The sequence below is a fragment of the Acanthopagrus latus genome, chromosome 13, assembly GCF_904848185.1.
Source record: "Acanthopagrus latus isolate v.2019 chromosome 13, fAcaLat1.1, whole genome shotgun sequence".
NCBI lineage: Eukaryota > Metazoa > Chordata > Actinopteri > Spariformes > Sparidae > Acanthopagrus > Acanthopagrus latus.
Genome location: NC_051051.1, coordinates 15,098,146 through 15,116,565, shown reverse-complemented (window position 1 = coordinate 15,116,565; position 18,420 = coordinate 15,098,146). Strand labels below are relative to the sequence as shown.

Genomic DNA, 18,420 nt, shown 5'->3' with positions numbered 1-18,420 from the left:
TCAGCCCGATATTTCTCCATATTTTCACCATCCATCACCTTCTCACTTGCAGATGAATGCAGAATTGGTGAAATGATATTGAATTGCTGGATTTGTAAGACTTTTTTTTTTCACCACTGGCAGCGTGGAGCACCTTGTCCCGGCATTAAGCTCGAAGGAAAATGGCCGCTTTGTGGATATGGTCAGGTCTATTGTGTTCCATTATGTATTTGAATTTCCCTAGTGTTCTCATGACATGTTATCAGCTTTGATGTGACAGCTAGAAATAGCTGAAGCACAATTATTAATTTTAGTGGGAATATTACTTTTAAATATTTCATTTGCACTGATAAAAAATGTCACTTTTGGTCAAAGTGAATTCTCGCCGCGGGAACTAAGAGACGGAAAGTCCCACTGTTGGGTGAATAACACTGGGGGGCTCCTGAGTAAAATATAAGTAGCATCTTTGTTCCTTATTACCACAGAAACACTGTTCTCATTCCCTGACCTAATTCTGCAGCGAGGCTTGGGATCACAGCAACATGAAAGGTCTCCTTTATCTCTGGATGAGAGACAAAAAGACAGCGGGGCAGCAGAAGGTGTAGACAAACTTTATCTGGGAGGAATGGAGTGGGAGTGGGAGTGGGAGTGGGGGCCCCTCAAGAGGAGATTAACATTGAGCCCGACATCAATAATAATTGTAATAATGTTATTTTGGGAAGCCTGTTTCTCTGGGACCACCGCCTGGAGAGAATAAGAACTGGGAAGCTCAGGACTTAAAGTGATGTTTATCCTCGGCCGCAATAAGAGGTTTGCATTTAAAGATTTATGGGACGCATCGGAGTGAAACACAGATATTTCCTCAAGTCTCGCTACTTAGAGAACAGGTAAATGCCTCCGCGAGCTTCCTTGAGGGAGCGCTCATTGTTTGAAGCGCTCTGATCTCTAATGCTGCGGGATAAACTGGTGTAATCTGTGCTCGACTTTGTCTGGTGGATGTCGGGCGTTTTTTTTTTGTTTTTTTTTTGTTTTTGTTTTTTTTTCCAGCGCAGGAATCATTTGACTAACTGGGATTGTCAAATCCAGCTTTGCTTTCTTTTTTCTCTTTTACGAAACAATGGGAAGACGTGTGATCGGATCACGGGGTGTGTTGTGTAAACCTTGGCTTCAACTTGTCGCCCAAAACGCACTGTTAACACGTGGCAGAAACCCTCGTAGGACATCCGTATCCTTCTGCATGGACGCTAAAAGAAACTCATTAGTAAATCAGTCTTTTGCCCTCAGTCACCGCAGTCACCAGAAGTTTAACCTCACTTAGCGATTGCTTAATCTCGATCGGGTCATTATCATAATCATTTCAGACACATGCCAAACAAAGCCGGCCTGTGTTGTTTATTGTCTCATTGTCACGGTGGCCCAGCGCTCTCTGAGCCCAGTGCTGGACAGCGACGGCTCACTGCATCTATTGGATTATGCGAGGGATTTGAAGCCAGGATTAGGCCACTGGTCTGTAAAACAGCATGGGGGCAGCGTGAGCTTTTTTTTTTTTTTTTTTTTTTTTTTTTTCTTGCATCACAGGGGTGTGTTAGGGTGTGTGTGGGTTTCGAGCAGGGGAGGGTGAGGGTGTGTGTGAAATTGTGTGTGTGTGTGTGTGTGTGTGTGTGTGTGTGTGTGTGTGTGTGTGTGTGTGTGTGTGTGTGTGTGTTTGTGTGCATCCCAGAGGCCACAGTGTGCAGCTTGTCTCACTTGGCTCCATCCAGATCTTTTGGCACGGGCGTCCAAACATGAACCTGTTCTGCTTCACACTGGTAAGATAAATCATCTTCTCGACTCTTGAGGACATTTGAGGTTTAGTCTGGTCCCTGCAGCTTTAAAAGAGCTGGGATGCGGAGGAAAATGTGTGTGTGTGTGTGTGTGTGTGCCCCTCGGGAGGGACTGGTGAAGTTATTGTTGTTGACAAGGATCTGAAATGGTCTCGCTGGAGAACGAGACAAAACTGCGAACAACTTTCCCTCTTTGTAAGAGTCAGTAGGTCTCTTACATGCAGCCTTCCTGCATTGTGTCAGCTACTCACGACTGTAAATGTAATATCTTCAGATTGTTTTGATTGTCTGTTTCATCCACCTAGTATTTGTTTTTTGTGGCTTCCATATATCATATGCATGGAATGAGATGTGCTTTTTGAATAGGTTTGCTTGCTTGCTGGTGCAATTAATCATGATATAAAGGTACAATAATCCTGTTAACATTACACATTTTCCAATAATATAACTGCTTTCTCACTTTCTTGAGTATAACCCAGTTAAATTAATCACATAAGTACTGTTTCTTTTCGTGGTAATGTTTAAAGGGGCACTGTGTAGTTTTGGATAAGAAATTCAAACACACAATTTTGATATTCACAATATTAATGAGGTAATAATACAAACTCAGGAATATGTATTTTTTCCATATGTGAATAAACAAGCTGTTGTCAGAGGAAAATAAAGACCCTTGAATGACGATTTGATGCTTGAAAGGTGGCAGGGTCCGCCACATATAAACAAAGGAAAACAATATGAAACTGTGTTGTCCTTCAAGGTCAGTTTGTTTATACTGTCATGAAAACAAGGAGAGTGTGTCTATTTAGTTTGCTCAGGCATACATTAAAAAAAATAAAAAATAAAAAATTAGTCAATGACTATATTTCTCTTCGCATTAAAATCTCTTCCCTAAAGTGCACCTTTAATATAACAAGAAATCAAATAATTAAATCGGAAATTAAGATTACAACTACAGCATGGCTTGTTGTTGGGAGGTGATTCCATTTACAGCTGTAACGCGGCGGCGCGTGTTCACTTAGATAATTATAGACAATCTTCAGTGGTCGCTGTTAACACCACACTGACCGCTCCGCCCACCGCTTTGCTCTAAACTTAGCGGTGAACACAGTACGGGATGTCAGAGGCCTTAACGAACTCAAAACTGTGACAACGGGCCGGCATAGGATGTTCTGCTCACCTGAACAAACCGTGACAGATTGATGTCACATGTTACACAACTGGTCTTAAGATGTGAGGTTGAAATATTGTATTCATTTGTGCAATTTTTCTGAGGTGAGGACATACAAATTTGGATAACAGCCAAATTCTCGAAATTTTAGGAGCTACTGTAAGTTGAAAACATGCCTGAATCGTACAATATATCAAAAGTCGCCATGTCACACACGAACACGTTCATAGGGATTGAGCACGGATCAGTGCCAAAGTCTTAAGGTTTACATGAGTGGGCTCTTAAACCATCAATCCCACCCAGATCTGTCAACAAATGGCTGCTGTCGTGAGGTCGCTGATCTCGCAGAATACGAAAAGAGGGACCAACCGACAAAGAATGAGCAGTTTGTCAGGAGTTTAAAGTTGTGGCCAGGATTATAGAAATACTGAGGGGCCTTGAGTCTAAATTCCCCCCCGCCCCCCCCAGCAGAACCCCAGCCACAAACCAAACAGCAACTCATTTTATGTAATTATTTAATAGCTCAGTCACATGTTCTATAAATTGGAGTGCTTGCGTTACGCTCTAAACATCTCTCAAATCCCTCTTTACAATGGCAGTTGTGTAATACTGCTGGAGAAATCGTGTCTACCTTTAATTACTTAAATGTTTCCTTACGTAGAAATTCTAATCCCCAGTGATAAAAAATAGAAAAATAATTGCTTATGAAACCTACAGCATGTATGTGAAAAATTCCTATTTTGAAATGTATAAAGCCAATAACAGGTGAATATTCGTGAAAATGTGGAATTCACTTGCATAGAGGCAAATTTCATGTGATTTCATGTAGCATGTTTTGTTTTCACGGAAATTTAAATTTCACAAGATTTTCCCTCATAAGTGAATAAATCACTTATTACAATGTCAACTTCATGAGCGACATTTCCTTTTCAAAATGTTTAAAATGTTGATCCAACGTGTTCTATTTTTGTAAAGGACGGTAGAAAATAAACCTCACACCAAGTCATACGCCCCGTGAAAAGGGCAAAGATACGATGAATCTAACAAAAAAAAAAAAACAATGATTGTTTTTCTTCTTGATGCTGTGTTCTGTGGTAGACCAGTGACACGGCCAGACATCCTGTGCTAAATCAAGGCGTTCGCTGCAGACTGCTGATCTGCATTACCTTTGCGCCGGGAAAATCACGCACAAAAAGGAGACTTAGGTACAATGAAAATTGATTATACCCATTTGAGTGGCAAGCTGCGCAAGCAGAATAATCAGTGCAGATACCAGACCATTAGACAAGGAGACGTGTTTGTCTCTCGCTGATGTATGGCTCTTCCTTGATGTTGACCCAGTCGTCTCGCTGATGACTGATTCCAGACAATTCCTCCTTGATGAGCCTCAGGATACATTCAGTCTAAACTGAGCCAGTTGGTGTGCTGTAGTGTTTACACCAGGCTGCTTTCACCATGTAGATGTGAGATGAGATAACTGTTCTTTTTTTTTCTTTTTTTTTTTTTTTCTTTTTCTTTCCCAGGAGGGCTCCACAGACAGCATATATGAACCAGCCTACAGCCAAACACTCAAGGAAGTCCTACCCAAGTACCAGTGCAGCCCTGCTCTCCGGAGACGCAAGCCTGAATGGGGCGGCTCAGATCCATCCATCAATTCTGTGAGTTCATTGTCTTGTTTTTGTTTAAACCGGACCCTTACCGGATCAAACGGCAGAGATCACACTCGCTGGATGAGAATTGGGGACTCGGTAGAGTCACAATAGATGTTGGATGCTCTTGCTGGAGTGGATCATTTTTCGAACATACAAAACCAATGATTTTGGGGACTTGTGATACTCCTCAGATCATTTACCGCCTAGAGAAACAGTCTGAGTGGTACACGATAAAAAAACAAAAACAAAAAAAAAACAGACAGAAGTGCAACAGTGGTGGCGATAAGACGTGTGCACTATGACTGTTCACCTCTCTGAGGATGCAATTAAACCTGCGCTGCTGGTTACTGCACAGCCGACAAGGTAAATGCGAGGTTGTGCCACAGTGTAATTACATGCTAGTGGCTCTGGGATGCTAACGCTAGCAGCTAATGCAAACGGCAGCACGCTCTAAATGACATTTCTAACTTGTTATAAGGATGTGTCATGTTTGCCATGATTGGTCGGTGAGTTTTTTTTTGTGTCATGCCCACTCGGCTGTCCGGACACCAAAAATGCTACAGACTTGAACAAAACTTGGAAAAGTTCAAGATTCAAGACTGATTGTTCATTCAGTACAAGACTACATATTGAAATGTCTGTTTTTTAAACACAAAAAATAAAAACACAACAGACTAATTCGTAGATTACACTCAACTCACAGAGATGAATTACTCATGATGGGTGAACAGACTGTGGCTGGGATGGGTGTTGTCTTTTAGTATCCTTGGGGCTCTGTGCGGACATCTCCCTGCACGTCATGATGCTCAGTAGACAGTTTCAATCATTTCGTCATTTGCTAATTAGCAATAAACACAAAGTACAGCTGATGAGAATGTCATTAGTACTGGACACATTAAAGTTTTGACGTGATGACCGAAGAGATGACAGTTCATCTTGAGTGAGACACAAACGGGGCAAATCCCTCAAATATGTGTTGCAATCATTCAGTCTGGACTAATGTGGGGAACTGACTGACAGACTAACTATTCCTATTTTATTTGTCTTTTTCTTAACAATTTTTCTCTCTGCCTTTGTTTCCCCAAAGATCCAATCTCAGAGTTCAGCAAAAGCCAAAAGGAATAACAGAAGGTACGTGAGCTTTGATTGCTCATTTTGTGCAGTAATATCTTTTAAACCGTGCACATACTGTGTTTCTTAATAATAATGTCAGCATATGTTCTGTAGTTCTGTTTGCGTTTCACTCTTTCTATTTCCAAACAATGGAACCAAACTATATGTCACGATCATGTTGTCGTTTCAGGTCATGTGTGCCAACATCCCTCTTGGACGGCGAAACATTAGGTTGGTTAAAACGATCTCAGTCGCTGATATTTTTATTTCTGATGTTTTTGTTTCTTAGATGCACTTTGTTGAGTTTGAGTTTTTTTTTTTTGCGTACGGTCAGAAATGCGACAGCTCGTCCCATGCCTCCTCCTCTTCCCCATCTCGTCTTTCTTGCAGACAAAGACATCAGTCACAGCTGCTGGACGTCATTAGGTGACAAGAGGGACTTATCTCATCAAACAAAGGTCCAGAACAAAGGTAGCAACCCAAAGTGCTTATACCAAGAAACCACAAGACAATTATAGACTAGATGGTGTTACTTACCTCATATAAAGGATGAATGTTTATTACATTATTGGTGTGTTTGACAGTGTGTGATTAAATTTCTGCCGTCTGACCGGTGTGGTTTGATCCTGCAGAGATGAGTAAAGCTCCCAGTCAGAGCAGCACGTTGACAAGAGATGGCGGCGTGAAGGAGCTCAGATGTGACAGGACGCAGACACATGGACCGGCTCAGGTAAAACCGCATCACCTCAGAGCAGGTTTCACCCTCCGGTACAGCCCCATTATAAAGAATATAGTTCAGAAACCGTGTTTAAAGTAACCCTAACTCTGTGGTCTACGAATAAAAATCATGTTTTGGATTGGAACTAGTCCTTACAGAGCGACGTGAGGCCTCTTCTCACACTTCAAATGAGAGCCATTCACACGTGGACACAATCGCTTTAGTGCCACAATGATAATTATCTGCGAAGCCGTGCAGCTGGCAGAGGGAAGTCTTTTGTAATCCTGCATCATCCACATGACTGCGAGTGCCAGCCGGGCACGTCGGTACCTGGCGCACCTGGACGTTTGTGTGCACATGTGAGAGCACGTGAGGGAAACGTAGGCGGTTGCTTATCTTCGCTCTGCTGATGGGACTGAGGGACGGCAACAGATTCTGTTGCAGTGAGGCGTCGGTAAGGCACCAAAAAAAAGTCGCTCAAGTGTGTGACTCGGAAATCTGGCATGGACGGAGGTTACAGGAGGTCAAAAGGTGAATGTGAAGTGAACCTGAGGCGGGTCATCTGCATGTCAGCCAAATCAGGTCGACTGTTCACTTTAATCTGCTTTATAATCTTTAATCTCCTTTATAAGGCCCTTTTATACCGGCCCCGAGTTCCTTAGAACACCTGGACTTTGTGCTGGTGGGTGCTTTTCATGCCAACAGCTGATGGGAGGGTGGAGGACATCACGAGAGGACAGCGGTCTCATCTGCACAAAGGGAACAAGTGATGGGACAGGACCTGTGTGAAAAAGCGACAGTTTGTTGGAGCGTGATGTTCAGCGTGTTTTAGCCCTGTCATCAGCTAAGACGTCACATGCCTTAACCGAACAGTGGCGGAAGTACAGTAGTACTCAACTGTTTAAGAAGTTTAGACGGGAAATCACTCTAGATTCTAGAACACAACTGTACTTCATAAGATTATCATACCGTTACCTTCACGTTTAATAGGGTGCTACTACGCACGTGTCCATCAAATAAATGTGGTGGAGAAAAAAAGTGTAAAATTTGCCTCGGAAATGTAGTGGAGAGGAAGCAGTAGTGGAAATTAGTTAAGTACATTTTCTCATTTACTTTCTGAAGCACATTCTAAAGGTTTCTTGCACCTTACTCGAGTATGTCTGATTTATATATATATGTATAATATGATGTAAACATAATCGAAACTTGTGAAAAGCGTAACTAACTGTTAAATGATATGAATACAGAATAGCTCAAATTATATCCACCTCGACCGGCTACACTTTAAGCTGCTGTTTAAACCCCGATACATCAGTAATAACAGTCAGATAATGGAAAAATAAATAAAACAGTCACTGGGGATTTTTTGCTGCAGCAGCAAGTATTTTTTACTCGCATACAATTTTGAATGCAGAAACTTTTCGTCTGTCAGTGATGCGCTGGTCATTTTTCTTACAGTAAGTAAAGGAACTGACGACTTCCATCACAGAGCGGAAGAACAACGTGGAGTAAAGTACAGTACACTTCCACACACGAATGGAGATCGACATTTTATTTCCCAAAAGGGCAAAACAAGAATTCCTGGCACTTTGTATGCTTAGTAATGTGTCCACCTGACATTCTTGCAGATATGAAGAGTTCAATTTGCAAAAAAAAAACAAAACAGATAAAAGTCATTCTTAGCATGAATAAACTCCAGTTTGATGGATGCTCCTTTGACTGCGCAATAGAAAATTAAAAAAAAAACCCACTATGAAGGAAAAACAAACAGGTTGGGATATCTTGTCAAAACAACCCGATTCCGGTTTGATTTATATTTCTTGGCATGCACAAGTAAAAAAAAAAATGATTGGGGAAATAAATCAAACGTGAGATAACCATTTGGCAGCGGGGGATTGGCTCAATTTGATTAAAATACAAGGGACTATTTCCCCTGTTGCCACTTAAGGCTGTGGGGCAATGGGAGATTATTCAGACATTTATCACTATGCAATGGTGTGAAGGAACAGAAATGTGCTTGCAAAAACTATTTTCCTTTCATATCCTCCTCTGTTTATGTAATAATAAAAAATTTTTTTAAAAAAGCATTGCATGTTGTTAGTGCTGAATGCGCAGACACTGCACTGAATGCACATTTTGTCTCCTAATTACAGGGCGGCGAAACTGCAGCTGACACGGCAGATTCAGCACCCAGCACAGGGAGACTAAAGAAGCTACAGAGTCTGGTGCAGACAAAGAAGGGACATCAGAGTGGAGCTGGAAAAGGGAAGTGCACATCGGAGAACGATGGTGAGTTATTGTGGACGACGATCTTCTTCAAACTGCTGCATTGGATCTGTTGCGATTAGCACAAATTTCTGCTCATCTTCAGATCATCTGGCAAACGTGTTGGGCAACAGCAATCCGGTGCTGACCTGCATCGGCCTGGGGACGAGAACGGAGAAGAAGCCCTCCAAACCCTCTCCGTCGCCGCAGCAGCAGCGGCAACAGGAGGCCAAAGACGTCCGTGGAGATTCAGACGAGGAAGGAGTTTGGAGCCCGAAGCTTGGAAATTACCTGTGGAGCCCGTTTGAGTGTCCCCAGCCCTGGTCTCCCTTTTACCACACCTGCCACCAACCTCGACCTGAGCTGTGGGCCCGTGGCACCTTGTCGCTGCCCCAGACGACGGCATGGGATCGCTTTGAGAGTTTGATACAGGAACTGGACAGCAAACAGCCTGATCTGTCCCCTCCGCAAACAAGCTGCTCTATCACAAATCTGCAGCTCGCAGACAAGAACGTAAGACATACCTCGATATTATGACCCGATTGAAATGACAGAATGGCAGCTGCTCAGTATGATACATCTTGGAATAGTTGGAAAACACTGTCTCGAACAGCAACTCCTGGCTCGATGGCCAGCCTGCGAAGCCTTTACAAATGTTAAAACTCCACCTCAGAGGGTGTTTGGCTTGCAGCGGCCTCACCTGGCTCATACAAATGTTACAAAAGCTTTCTCGAACAGCGATCTCTGGCTGACAATACAAAAATGTAAAATGCCAACATTAAATTCTGGCAACCGGGCTGAGATGGGAAGACTGATACCGCTCTCGAATCTATATGTTAAACATGAATCCAAATTAGCTCCATTACTGAGCGCTAAAATGAGTGGTTAATTAATGGCATGCACCTGCTGATCTGCCCAGATTAAACAAGCGAGTTACAATGCGCTGGTAGGCAGATTGTGTTACCTTTGGACACAGCCAGGCTAGCTAGCCTTTTTCCAGTGTGTATGCCAAACTAAGCTAACCTGTCACCTTACATAATATTTAACGGGCAGATATAAGAGTGGGAATACTATGCAGTTCATAACTATTCTTATGCATCTAGTACAAATGCTACATAGCTTTGATTTGACTTTATTTCCGTGCCAAAGTGCAGTAGAATCCAGCATTAAGGCTACAGACGGTGATGTGTCTCACTCCCTCTGTTGTTGCAGTTAATCTGCAGCCTGCTCCCAGATCTCCAAAGTATCATTAAACTGTGCTTTGCAGGGCCTGACTCTCTAATTGCACCTCAGAGCTCTTAGGGGAACATTTCGACTAACTGAAACGTAATTGAAATTTCCAGCTAATAATTGTTTTTCATTGCTTTTAGGGTATCCTGAACCAAATGTTTTACTGCGTAGCTTCATTTTCAGCCTCAGTTAGCACTGCTAATGCTTCATAAACTCCTACTCAATAACATCATAGTCATGATCATATGGTAACCAAACAGATGTAACGACATCGCACAAGGCTGCAATAAAGAACGTGTGTTGACCATCCTGCTGAGCTGGAAAACTTCTCCCTGAATGACGTGTCACAACTGGTATGCATTAGAGTTAACGCATACAGTGAACACATCAGGGGGATCCAGGGAAGATAAATGGGAGGCTCCTGCATGAATGAGTCATGTAGTTAAAGAGTTAAATGGGATGTCATTTGTCAAGCGTTGACACGTCTGAGAAAATGGTTCAAGACTGATCGCTTGAATAATTGTTTAACAAAAGAGATTGCATTAGATTGCATTATGGGTAACGTCAAGGGTTTCTGGAGCGTGATCAATGTGAGCAGTAACACCTTGCAGGAAGGGACACAAAATCTCAGAGTAGTTAATTGGAAACGAATTAGGACCAGACGAGGAACTAACTTCTAGTTAACCATTAGTTAATGAGTAACTAATTCAATCCAATCTGTATCCATTTTTAGAGTAGCTAATGAAACAAGCGAGGAACAAATGGTAAAAGGAAACACTCCTCAGTAATCTACCTAGTAGGTAGGTAGTATTAAGATTCACTACTTGGGGTTCATATAAACAGTGTTTGTGTAATTAGTAATGAATGAGTTCTTACTAGTTTTATGCCACTCACCAGCTGGTTCAGAGTGAATCAGGAACAACTCTACAGTGGTCAGTATGATCGATTCATATTTGTTCCTGAATCAATCATTTACACGTGTTTAATTAAAGCTGAATTTGTATTCATCCAACTGCTTCATACAATTGAAAATAGGACACAGTGCGCTACGGATACTAAATATAACCATGTTTCTAAATTGTTTCCAGCATTAAAGACAATACTATTAATAGTTGCTTATCTAACCACTTAGAGGCAGTGAGGCCTAAGCTCACTAACGGTCAGCGTTTGGAAAGCAAGCCAAGAGTCAGTGTAACAGATGTTACGGGCGCAGCGTTCAGCGACCACTAACTGAAGCTAATGGCAAACCAGTAAGGAATGACTCATTGCTGTCATACTTTCTTTTGTGAAACATAGAAAAAAGCTGTGTCATATCAGTCCCCAAATAATACCAAAGTAATACTATTTGAGAGGAACACAAGTACATAGTAGAATATCAGTGCAACGATCATTCCAATACAAGCCACAATAATTTGACCCAGGATATAAAAAAAAAATGAAGCATATCTCAGATCTGCACGGCTGCCAGGGTTTAACCTAATTCAGAAGACAAATCATAAACAGGGAATAAACACCCAGCTGTCTATGTTGTGGGGTCACAGGAGAACACACACAAAGGCTAACAATATGCCCATCTGCCACCAGAAAACACACATTTTAATCTCTCTTTTACCCAAAACAGTTGACCAGATGTGACAGATTTGACGTCTTCAGACAGCACTCGCCTTTAATGAAACCGCGGGATAACGACAGCTATCTGGTAAGAGAACGATCTGCCAGCTGGTCCATCCAGGAATCGAGCTTTCTTCAGCAGATGAATTTTTCCAATCCAATTTTGAACACAGAAGACAATGTGCATCATGTTTATTTGGCTGTCGTGTGGGAGAGCGCTGTTTACAATTTGTTTTTTTTTGTTTGTTTTTTTTCAAGCAAAGACAGGAGCAGAACGATAACGCGGTGAAACTGAGGCTTCACAGGAGAGCGGTGGAGACCTCATCACCGCATCGTGACGGGAAGCTCGCCGAGGCCTCACCGGAGAAAACGCTGACAGTCATCAGTGTATGTCACGCACTCTACAAAGCTTATGTTAATACAGTCAGTTTTAAGTTCACGGCACTCCGCGTTTGCTGCGGTTTCACACCTAATGAAATAACATCTGCTGCCAGGCAGACACAGCTGTCAGCCACACACCTGTTCTGCCAGACTGCAAACCATCAATCACACCGTCGTTTGCCATTTTACAGAAAGGGCCTCACAGACGAGTGTTGACATCAGCACTGAGAGTGAAGGAGGGGCTGTCAGGTCCAACATGCATGCAGACCTTCTGCCACCTTATCTGCCCTTTAACCTGGTTTCAAATAGCTTTAAAATGGGCTAACACAACAATATGAGCATGGTATATGGAAAGCAATGTTATAAAAAGTGACCAAAAGTCATACTTGAGTACAAGTAATGATATGAGGTTACAGTATTACTTTGGTAAAAATGAAAGTCACCCAGATGAATAGTACTTGAGTAAAAGTCTTAAAGGAGAACTTCGGTTGATTTAAACATGTATAGGCATAGGGTCAGAACTTTACACTGTGTTTTAAGCTTCTTAACATGCTCCACATCTCACCCCAAAAGTTATGCAACATCAGCAGACACCTTACAACACAGCACTGTAGCGTGTATGACACAAAATGAATAAAAAAGTAGTTAAAACAGGGTGTTTGTGCAAGTAGACACATCCGTGTCCTCCGGTAGCTAGACCAAACTAGTCAATCCGCCCACAAACCGGTATGTGGCTACTTGCACAAACACACTGTTTTAACTACTTTTTTATTCATTTTGAGTCATACACGCTACAGTGCTGTGTTGTAAGGAGTCTGCTGATGTTGCATGACTTTTGGGGCGAGATGTGGAGCATGTTAAGAAGCTTAAAACACAGTGTAAAGTTCTGACCCTATGCTGTTAGCTGTAAATGCTAACACTCCGTTCACGGAGCCCTGTAATGGTTGGACCAAATGTGTTTGCGTCTTCGGTACTGGCAAGTCAAGGGTAGCTTGAGCAATGAAGCTGCAAGTTTAAATCGACCGAAGTTCTCCTTTAAATTCCAAAAGTTCATACTTTCATACTGTTGCTGTCATTAGCCAGTCAGCTCAATTAGCCATGCAGCTAGCGGCCCAGAGATGGAGTTCGGGGAAGCAGGCGAGTGTTGCTGTTTACACTGCGGAGTGGAAATATAAAGCAGGAAATGGAAATACTCCAGTACAAGTACCTCATAATTGTACTTAGGTGAACTCAAAAGTTTCACCTGATGATCCCTTACATTTCTGATACTTACTTACACATATTAAACACCAATAATTACAGTCTAACTGAATGATAATTAGAGGTATTTCAAAATGATTTTGACCAGTCCCACATAAGCAATTCACGTGTTACTAATCAAAACTTTGATTGATTAAATGTGTGCGTAGCACTTTAAAATAAGGGCAGAAAATGCATGCTAAAAGTGGTGGTGAATTGCTTATGCATGAGTGAAGATGATTTAATGCATGAATAAGTGTGGGATCTATTACTATATGAATTCACGGTTGAAGAAATCTACATAGGCATGCACTTATCATGTCACCTGTACATTTCTGAAAATAGCACCGATGATAGTAAATGATTCCTCGTGCAATCATAAGAGCAAGCTAATGTAACTATAAAAATGACTGGGTGGCACCTATTCAAAATGGCCAACTAGTCAGCTAATTACATAGTATTGAAACATGTTTTCAAGGTCCCTGCGCCATCCATTTTATCAGCTGAGGGGTCCTTGGCCTGAACAAAACTTAATGAATCATAAATTACCCCCAACATAAATGTACTTGCCATCAAATCTAGTTACACTGACGAGGCTGTTTCAGGTCCATGCATTTGATCAGCCTTTGTCTAAGCTTTACAGTATGATAGTATGTTAGATGCAACTGCATTACCCAAAGGTCCTTGTTTGTCACATTTACAAATGAATAAAAACAAAAACATTTTTTAGATTGTTGTTTTGTACCATTATTGTTATGACAAAAAAATTTAATCAGACTTTTTTTGTTTTAGTTATTTAGTTCTAGTTATTGAACATACTGAAGATATCATAAATGCATTTTCACAGAAGTCATAAATTATTTCTTTAAAGTGATTTCCGTCAACCTAAAACTGTTGCCATAATATGCCAGAATACTGACACTGGTCCACTGTGTAACACATGTTTGGATGTTCTTCTGGTCAGTCACGTTGTCCTCTGTAGAACTTGAAGCTTAGAAAAAAAAAATCGCATGTGCAATTTTGTCTGTCAAACAAACCAAGAAATCCAGAATATGGTCTGCCAGCATCCTTCATGCATTGGTAAACTGGGACTTTTTCTATTTGTCTGCTTGGCACTCCCATTATAAAACCTAATTACTCCCAGGCATCGCTCACTTTAGTCTGCCAGACAATTTCAGAACCCAATCAAAATCATATTTTTCACAAGCTGCATACCAATGCGGCCCATCCACGGTCTCACACTTCACAAACTGCACGTTGATGGACTGATACAGAGTTGGTCCTTGGTGTGAAAGGCCCCCCCGTGCAGGGACAGGAAGTTAAAAGCTGAGCACAGGTAGTCGGCGATTAAGCTCACCGCACACCTCCCAGGTCTCAGCTATAAAAAGCGAGGCAACTCTTTCAGGATTAAGCATTTCGCTTGCCAGAGGAGCTGCGTGTCCCGGCATAAACCAAGATACTGAGCTGTTCCGTCACATGAGGAATCAAACGCAGCAGCTTAGGGCCCTGACTCAGCTTTCTGGTTGGTTAGCTCGCTCTTTTGTTTGCCTGTAGTGGAAGATAACAAATGACAGAGAACCAAAAGCTTATACAGCGGAGTAAAAAATGTGACTTGTTTTTTTTTGTTTTTTTTTTCACTGTGCAGAATGGAATCACACAGAAAGAAGAGGCAGAGAAAAGAGGCACAGGTGGTGGAAGACAGTTTACCAAAGGACAGAGGCGGTCCACTAACTCACTGGAAAGCCTCTACAGCCTCAACAGTGGACAGAGCTCCTCAAGTAAGCACCTTCAGGCAGAGGGCCAAGTCTTCACACTACAACTTGATGAATTATGCAGTCCTGCTTGTGCAGCATAGTATCCTGTTCCTCCCCCTTTTAGCTAGACGCACTAATTTGCAGAGCTACAGCGACCTCAGACAAATCAAAACCTGAAGCCTCGACTCAGACTTCGAGTCTTCCTATTGACACGTGGGGGACTTAATTAGAAAGTGGTAGAATTGAATGAAGTAATGAGCTCGGCCTTTTTTGAACCCTGCTTGTTGTTTGTCTGCTCTTCCCCAGGTGGAGTCACCAGCGGGTCAGACTGCTCCAGCAACAGAGACAGTCTGAGGACGGAGGACGATCTATTGAACACGAGACTTTTCTGTGGCAGAGCCAGAGTCCATACAGACTTTGTGCCAAGTCCGTACGACACAGAATCCCTCAAACTCAAGGTAAACATGTCGCTGTATGACTGTAATTGCTTCATACTACTACGGCTAGAATGCCACATATAGATTGTCGTCAAAGTCTGACTCTCTGCAGTCTTCCTATGGCGCCACCATGAGATTGATCTTTCGCTGGCAATTTTAAAATCCCTTTCTATCGATTTAAGTAACGGTGGGACAAAATCCACCATCCCCATTCTGTTTGAAAATAAGGATTCAGTTGTTAGTCAAATCATGTCAATGTCCTCCATAGACACCCATCTTCTGTGTTCTTGGAGTGTTTCCTTGTTGAGCTGCGGTGGAAGGTGGTGCCCAGTCCTACCAAAAAAGCATGTAATACTTAACTGATCTATAGAGGGCAACATGTTGGACAAACAGTTTGCCTCGCCAAGGCATGAAATATACATGTTTGTTAAGGTGCATTACCAGTAGGGGGCGACAATGAGGGGCGAACGTGACAGTGACATGGTGAGCCGGAGAGGCTATTACACTGTATCATATGATACAAGTGTGCGGCAGTGGATTTTGAAAAATAGTGAACTCATCCTTCGCGTGAACAGACTTAGTGACATTGTTGCAGCGTGTCAAATGACTCTGCAGTGTGTCAAAATGCAGTGAGATTGATGTTTAAGTTAAATATCTTGATAACCTATTGAATAGATTTATATTTATATAAAATATATATATATATATATATATATATATATATATATATATATATATATATATATATATATCTCATATTGTCATCTATGGCCACCTTTAGTTCAAAGTTGAGTTTGTCCTGTAGTGGTTTATGACAGCAAAACTAGCGACGTTACCATCAGCAGTAGCTTGCATGTTATGTGCTAGCCAAATGCTAGCGTGCTAACATGCTAAACTAGAGTGGCGAGCGTGGTAACACTACACCCGCTAAAGATCATCAACACATTGCTGGTTATAGTGTCTTCATTTACATGTAGGGAGCACAGATGTAGCTGAGTGTGGCACCAAGCGCTTCTTCTGTGCTGTGTGATGGTTTTTTCGCAGATGGTCCCGGTCAATTAATAAACGTTGACTTTCGTTCAGGTAGGAGATGTGATCGACATCATGGCCAAACCCCCCATGGGGATATGGAGAGGTATGCTCAGAGGCAGGGTGGGAAACTTCAAGTTCATTTATGTGGATTTGCTACCAGACTCACACGAGGAGACAGGAATCCACCGAGTGAGACAGAGATCGACAGTCCGGGAAGTGTTAAGGCGCCTCAGTTTGGAGGTATTGTGTTTTTTTTTTCTATTTGAATGTTAGCAACAATCACCCTCCACACAAAAGGCCGTAACCCTCAGCTTCTGTACGCTGTGCTCTTCTTCCCCTTCGCTTCCCCAGGAGTATTCCTCCTCTCTGCAGCGGAACGGTTACCAAACAGTGGATGACTTGATGAGGCTGAGGGAGCATCACCTGACGCAGCTGAATGTGACTGATCCAGAGCACAGGCGTTGTCTGCTCGCCGCTGTCGACTCCCTGCAGCAACTGCGCTGTGAGTTATGACAAGCGCAGAAAAAAGGTTATCCAAGGACGGTGTCGTCGTTGCACATTTTGTGACATGATAAAACCAGAAAAAAAAAAGAAAAAAAAAGATACGGCCGAGACGTTGGGATTCAGAAAAAGGAGAAAAAAAAGGGACAAGTGACATTGCACCTCGAGTAGATAAGACTGGGAGGGTATCCGGGGCTGCAGCTAAAGAGGTTAAGGATAACAGGATAACCCCAAAGAGAGTTTCTGAGAATAGAGCAGGACACACAAGGACGGTAGCCGCAGACAGATAGGCCTCGCCGAGCCTTAATGCACAGGAATAATAGCTGTAAAGGATTACTTCCTGCTTATCTATTCAACTCTGTGACAGCAACCAACCAACCCGTCTCCCTCTGCTTTACAGCTGATAGTCAGTCGGAGAATGGGGCCAATCAGGAGGCCGAGACCCCCGGCGAGAACTTGAAGGCAGATACGAACAACTGCCCGAGAGACTCCGGCTGCCACATGCCGTCTGACAGCTCTGACAACAGCACAGAGGACGCGGACCCTCCCTTTATCTCTGAACGCCCTCTACCAGCTGAGATGACAGCTTCATGAGGATAATCCATTCTTTATAAGGCCTGTTTTATTCCGTATGTGGCTGTCCAGAGGACTTGTGAATCAAAAGCTGTTTTTTTTTTCTTCTTCTTCTTCTTTTTTTTTTTTTTTTTTTTTATTTCTCGCAACAAGTGTTATTTTTTATTGTGTACAATAAAATACCCGCGCTGAGCCGCCGCCACGGCTAATCCCCAGCTCCTCCGCTGGACTCTCGTCTATAAATTGTGCGAATGTTCGTTTGTTTCCTGAAATAAAAGATTTCACGAATCTGTTTTCTTTTTCGGCACGGTTGTGTTTTACTGTAGCCGGTAACAGACATCAGAGAGGCTCGCCGTAAAACAGTCTCCATTTGTATACATTACAACACATTCAGTTGGTTCCACTTCTGTTTTAAGTCGTACAGATGTCTGGGGTTGACACTAACATTATTTTTTTTTTATCATAGGTCAGTCAGCCAATTATTTTATTGATTTGTTGATTACCTATTTTGTGGTCAAATTTTTTGAAACTAGTGAAGAACGATGACCACATTTCCAAGAGCAAAGTTTGCTTCAACTGACCGAGCAATCCAAACTTGTTCCACATTACTGTTGTATAGGACAAAGACAAGCAGCAGAAAATCACTTTTGTTTTGATCAGTCCCTAGAAATTGCTGACCAATTTTCGGTCAAGTAGTGAATTGATTAGTATTGTTTTTTTCATTCTGCTCGCAGTCTAATGATGTTGTTTTTAAACATCATGTGCGTTGATACTGATGGATTCATCTGGTTTAAAATACGCTTGCACTTTATGAAGCGCCATATTTGATAAGCCAGCACATTTTCTGTGCAGCCAACATGAATGTAACCACTGTGACATGGTAATATCCTAGCTTCCTTTTTGCGGCCAGGAGTTCCTGGCAGGGTCCTGCGGGGTTTATGTCA

The 18,420-nt window shown here is 42.3% G+C and overlaps 1 protein-coding gene across 7 annotated transcripts; it reads left to right on the top strand.

Moving 5' to 3' along the window:
• Positions 1–57: 57 nt before the first annotated feature.
• samsn1b (SAM domain, SH3 domain and nuclear localisation signals 1b) lies at positions 58–17,734 on the top strand. 7 transcript variants are annotated; one of them, XM_037119672.1, is made up of 15 exons: positions 58–186; positions 4,494–4,628; positions 5,710–5,753; positions 5,926–5,966; positions 6,126–6,206; positions 6,368–6,465; positions 8,607–8,742; positions 8,825–9,231; positions 11,570–11,647; positions 11,818–11,946; positions 14,825–14,957; positions 15,240–15,391; positions 16,454–16,642; positions 16,754–16,904; positions 17,304–17,734. In XM_037119672.1, the coding sequence occupies exons 1-15, from the start codon at positions 73–75 to the stop codon at positions 17,495–17,497; spliced, it is 2,082 nt and encodes a 693-aa protein (XP_036975567.1). In that variant the 5' UTR covers positions 58–72; the 3' UTR covers positions 17,498–17,734. The 7 variants fall into 7 exon arrangements, with proteins under 7 accessions (XP_036975567.1, XP_036975568.1, XP_036975570.1 ...); XM_037119673.1 differs by lacking the exon at positions 58–186 and adding an exon at positions 1,675–1,787 and having other exon boundaries at positions 17,304–17,733; XM_037119675.1 differs by lacking the exon at positions 58–186 and adding an exon at positions 4,060–4,175 and having other exon boundaries at positions 6,070–6,206; positions 17,304–17,733.
• The last annotated feature ends 686 nt before the right edge of the window (positions 17,735–18,420 follow it).

What these genes read in the sequence shown, in the direction of transcription:
- samsn1b (XM_037119672.1), top strand. Translation starts at nt 73, where the DNA reads ATGATATTGAATTGCTGGATTTGTAAGACTTTTTTTTTTCACCACTGG. An exon ending in AGACACATGGACCGGCTCAG is followed by an intron (nt 6,466 to 8,606) that starts GTAAAACCGCAT and finishes TCCTAATTACAG; the next exon opens with GGCGGCGAAACTGCAGCTGA. An exon ending in CAGAATCCCTCAAACTCAAG is followed by an intron (nt 15,392 to 16,453) that starts GTAAACATGTCG and finishes ACTTTCGTTCAG; the next exon opens with GTAGGAGATGTGATCGACAT.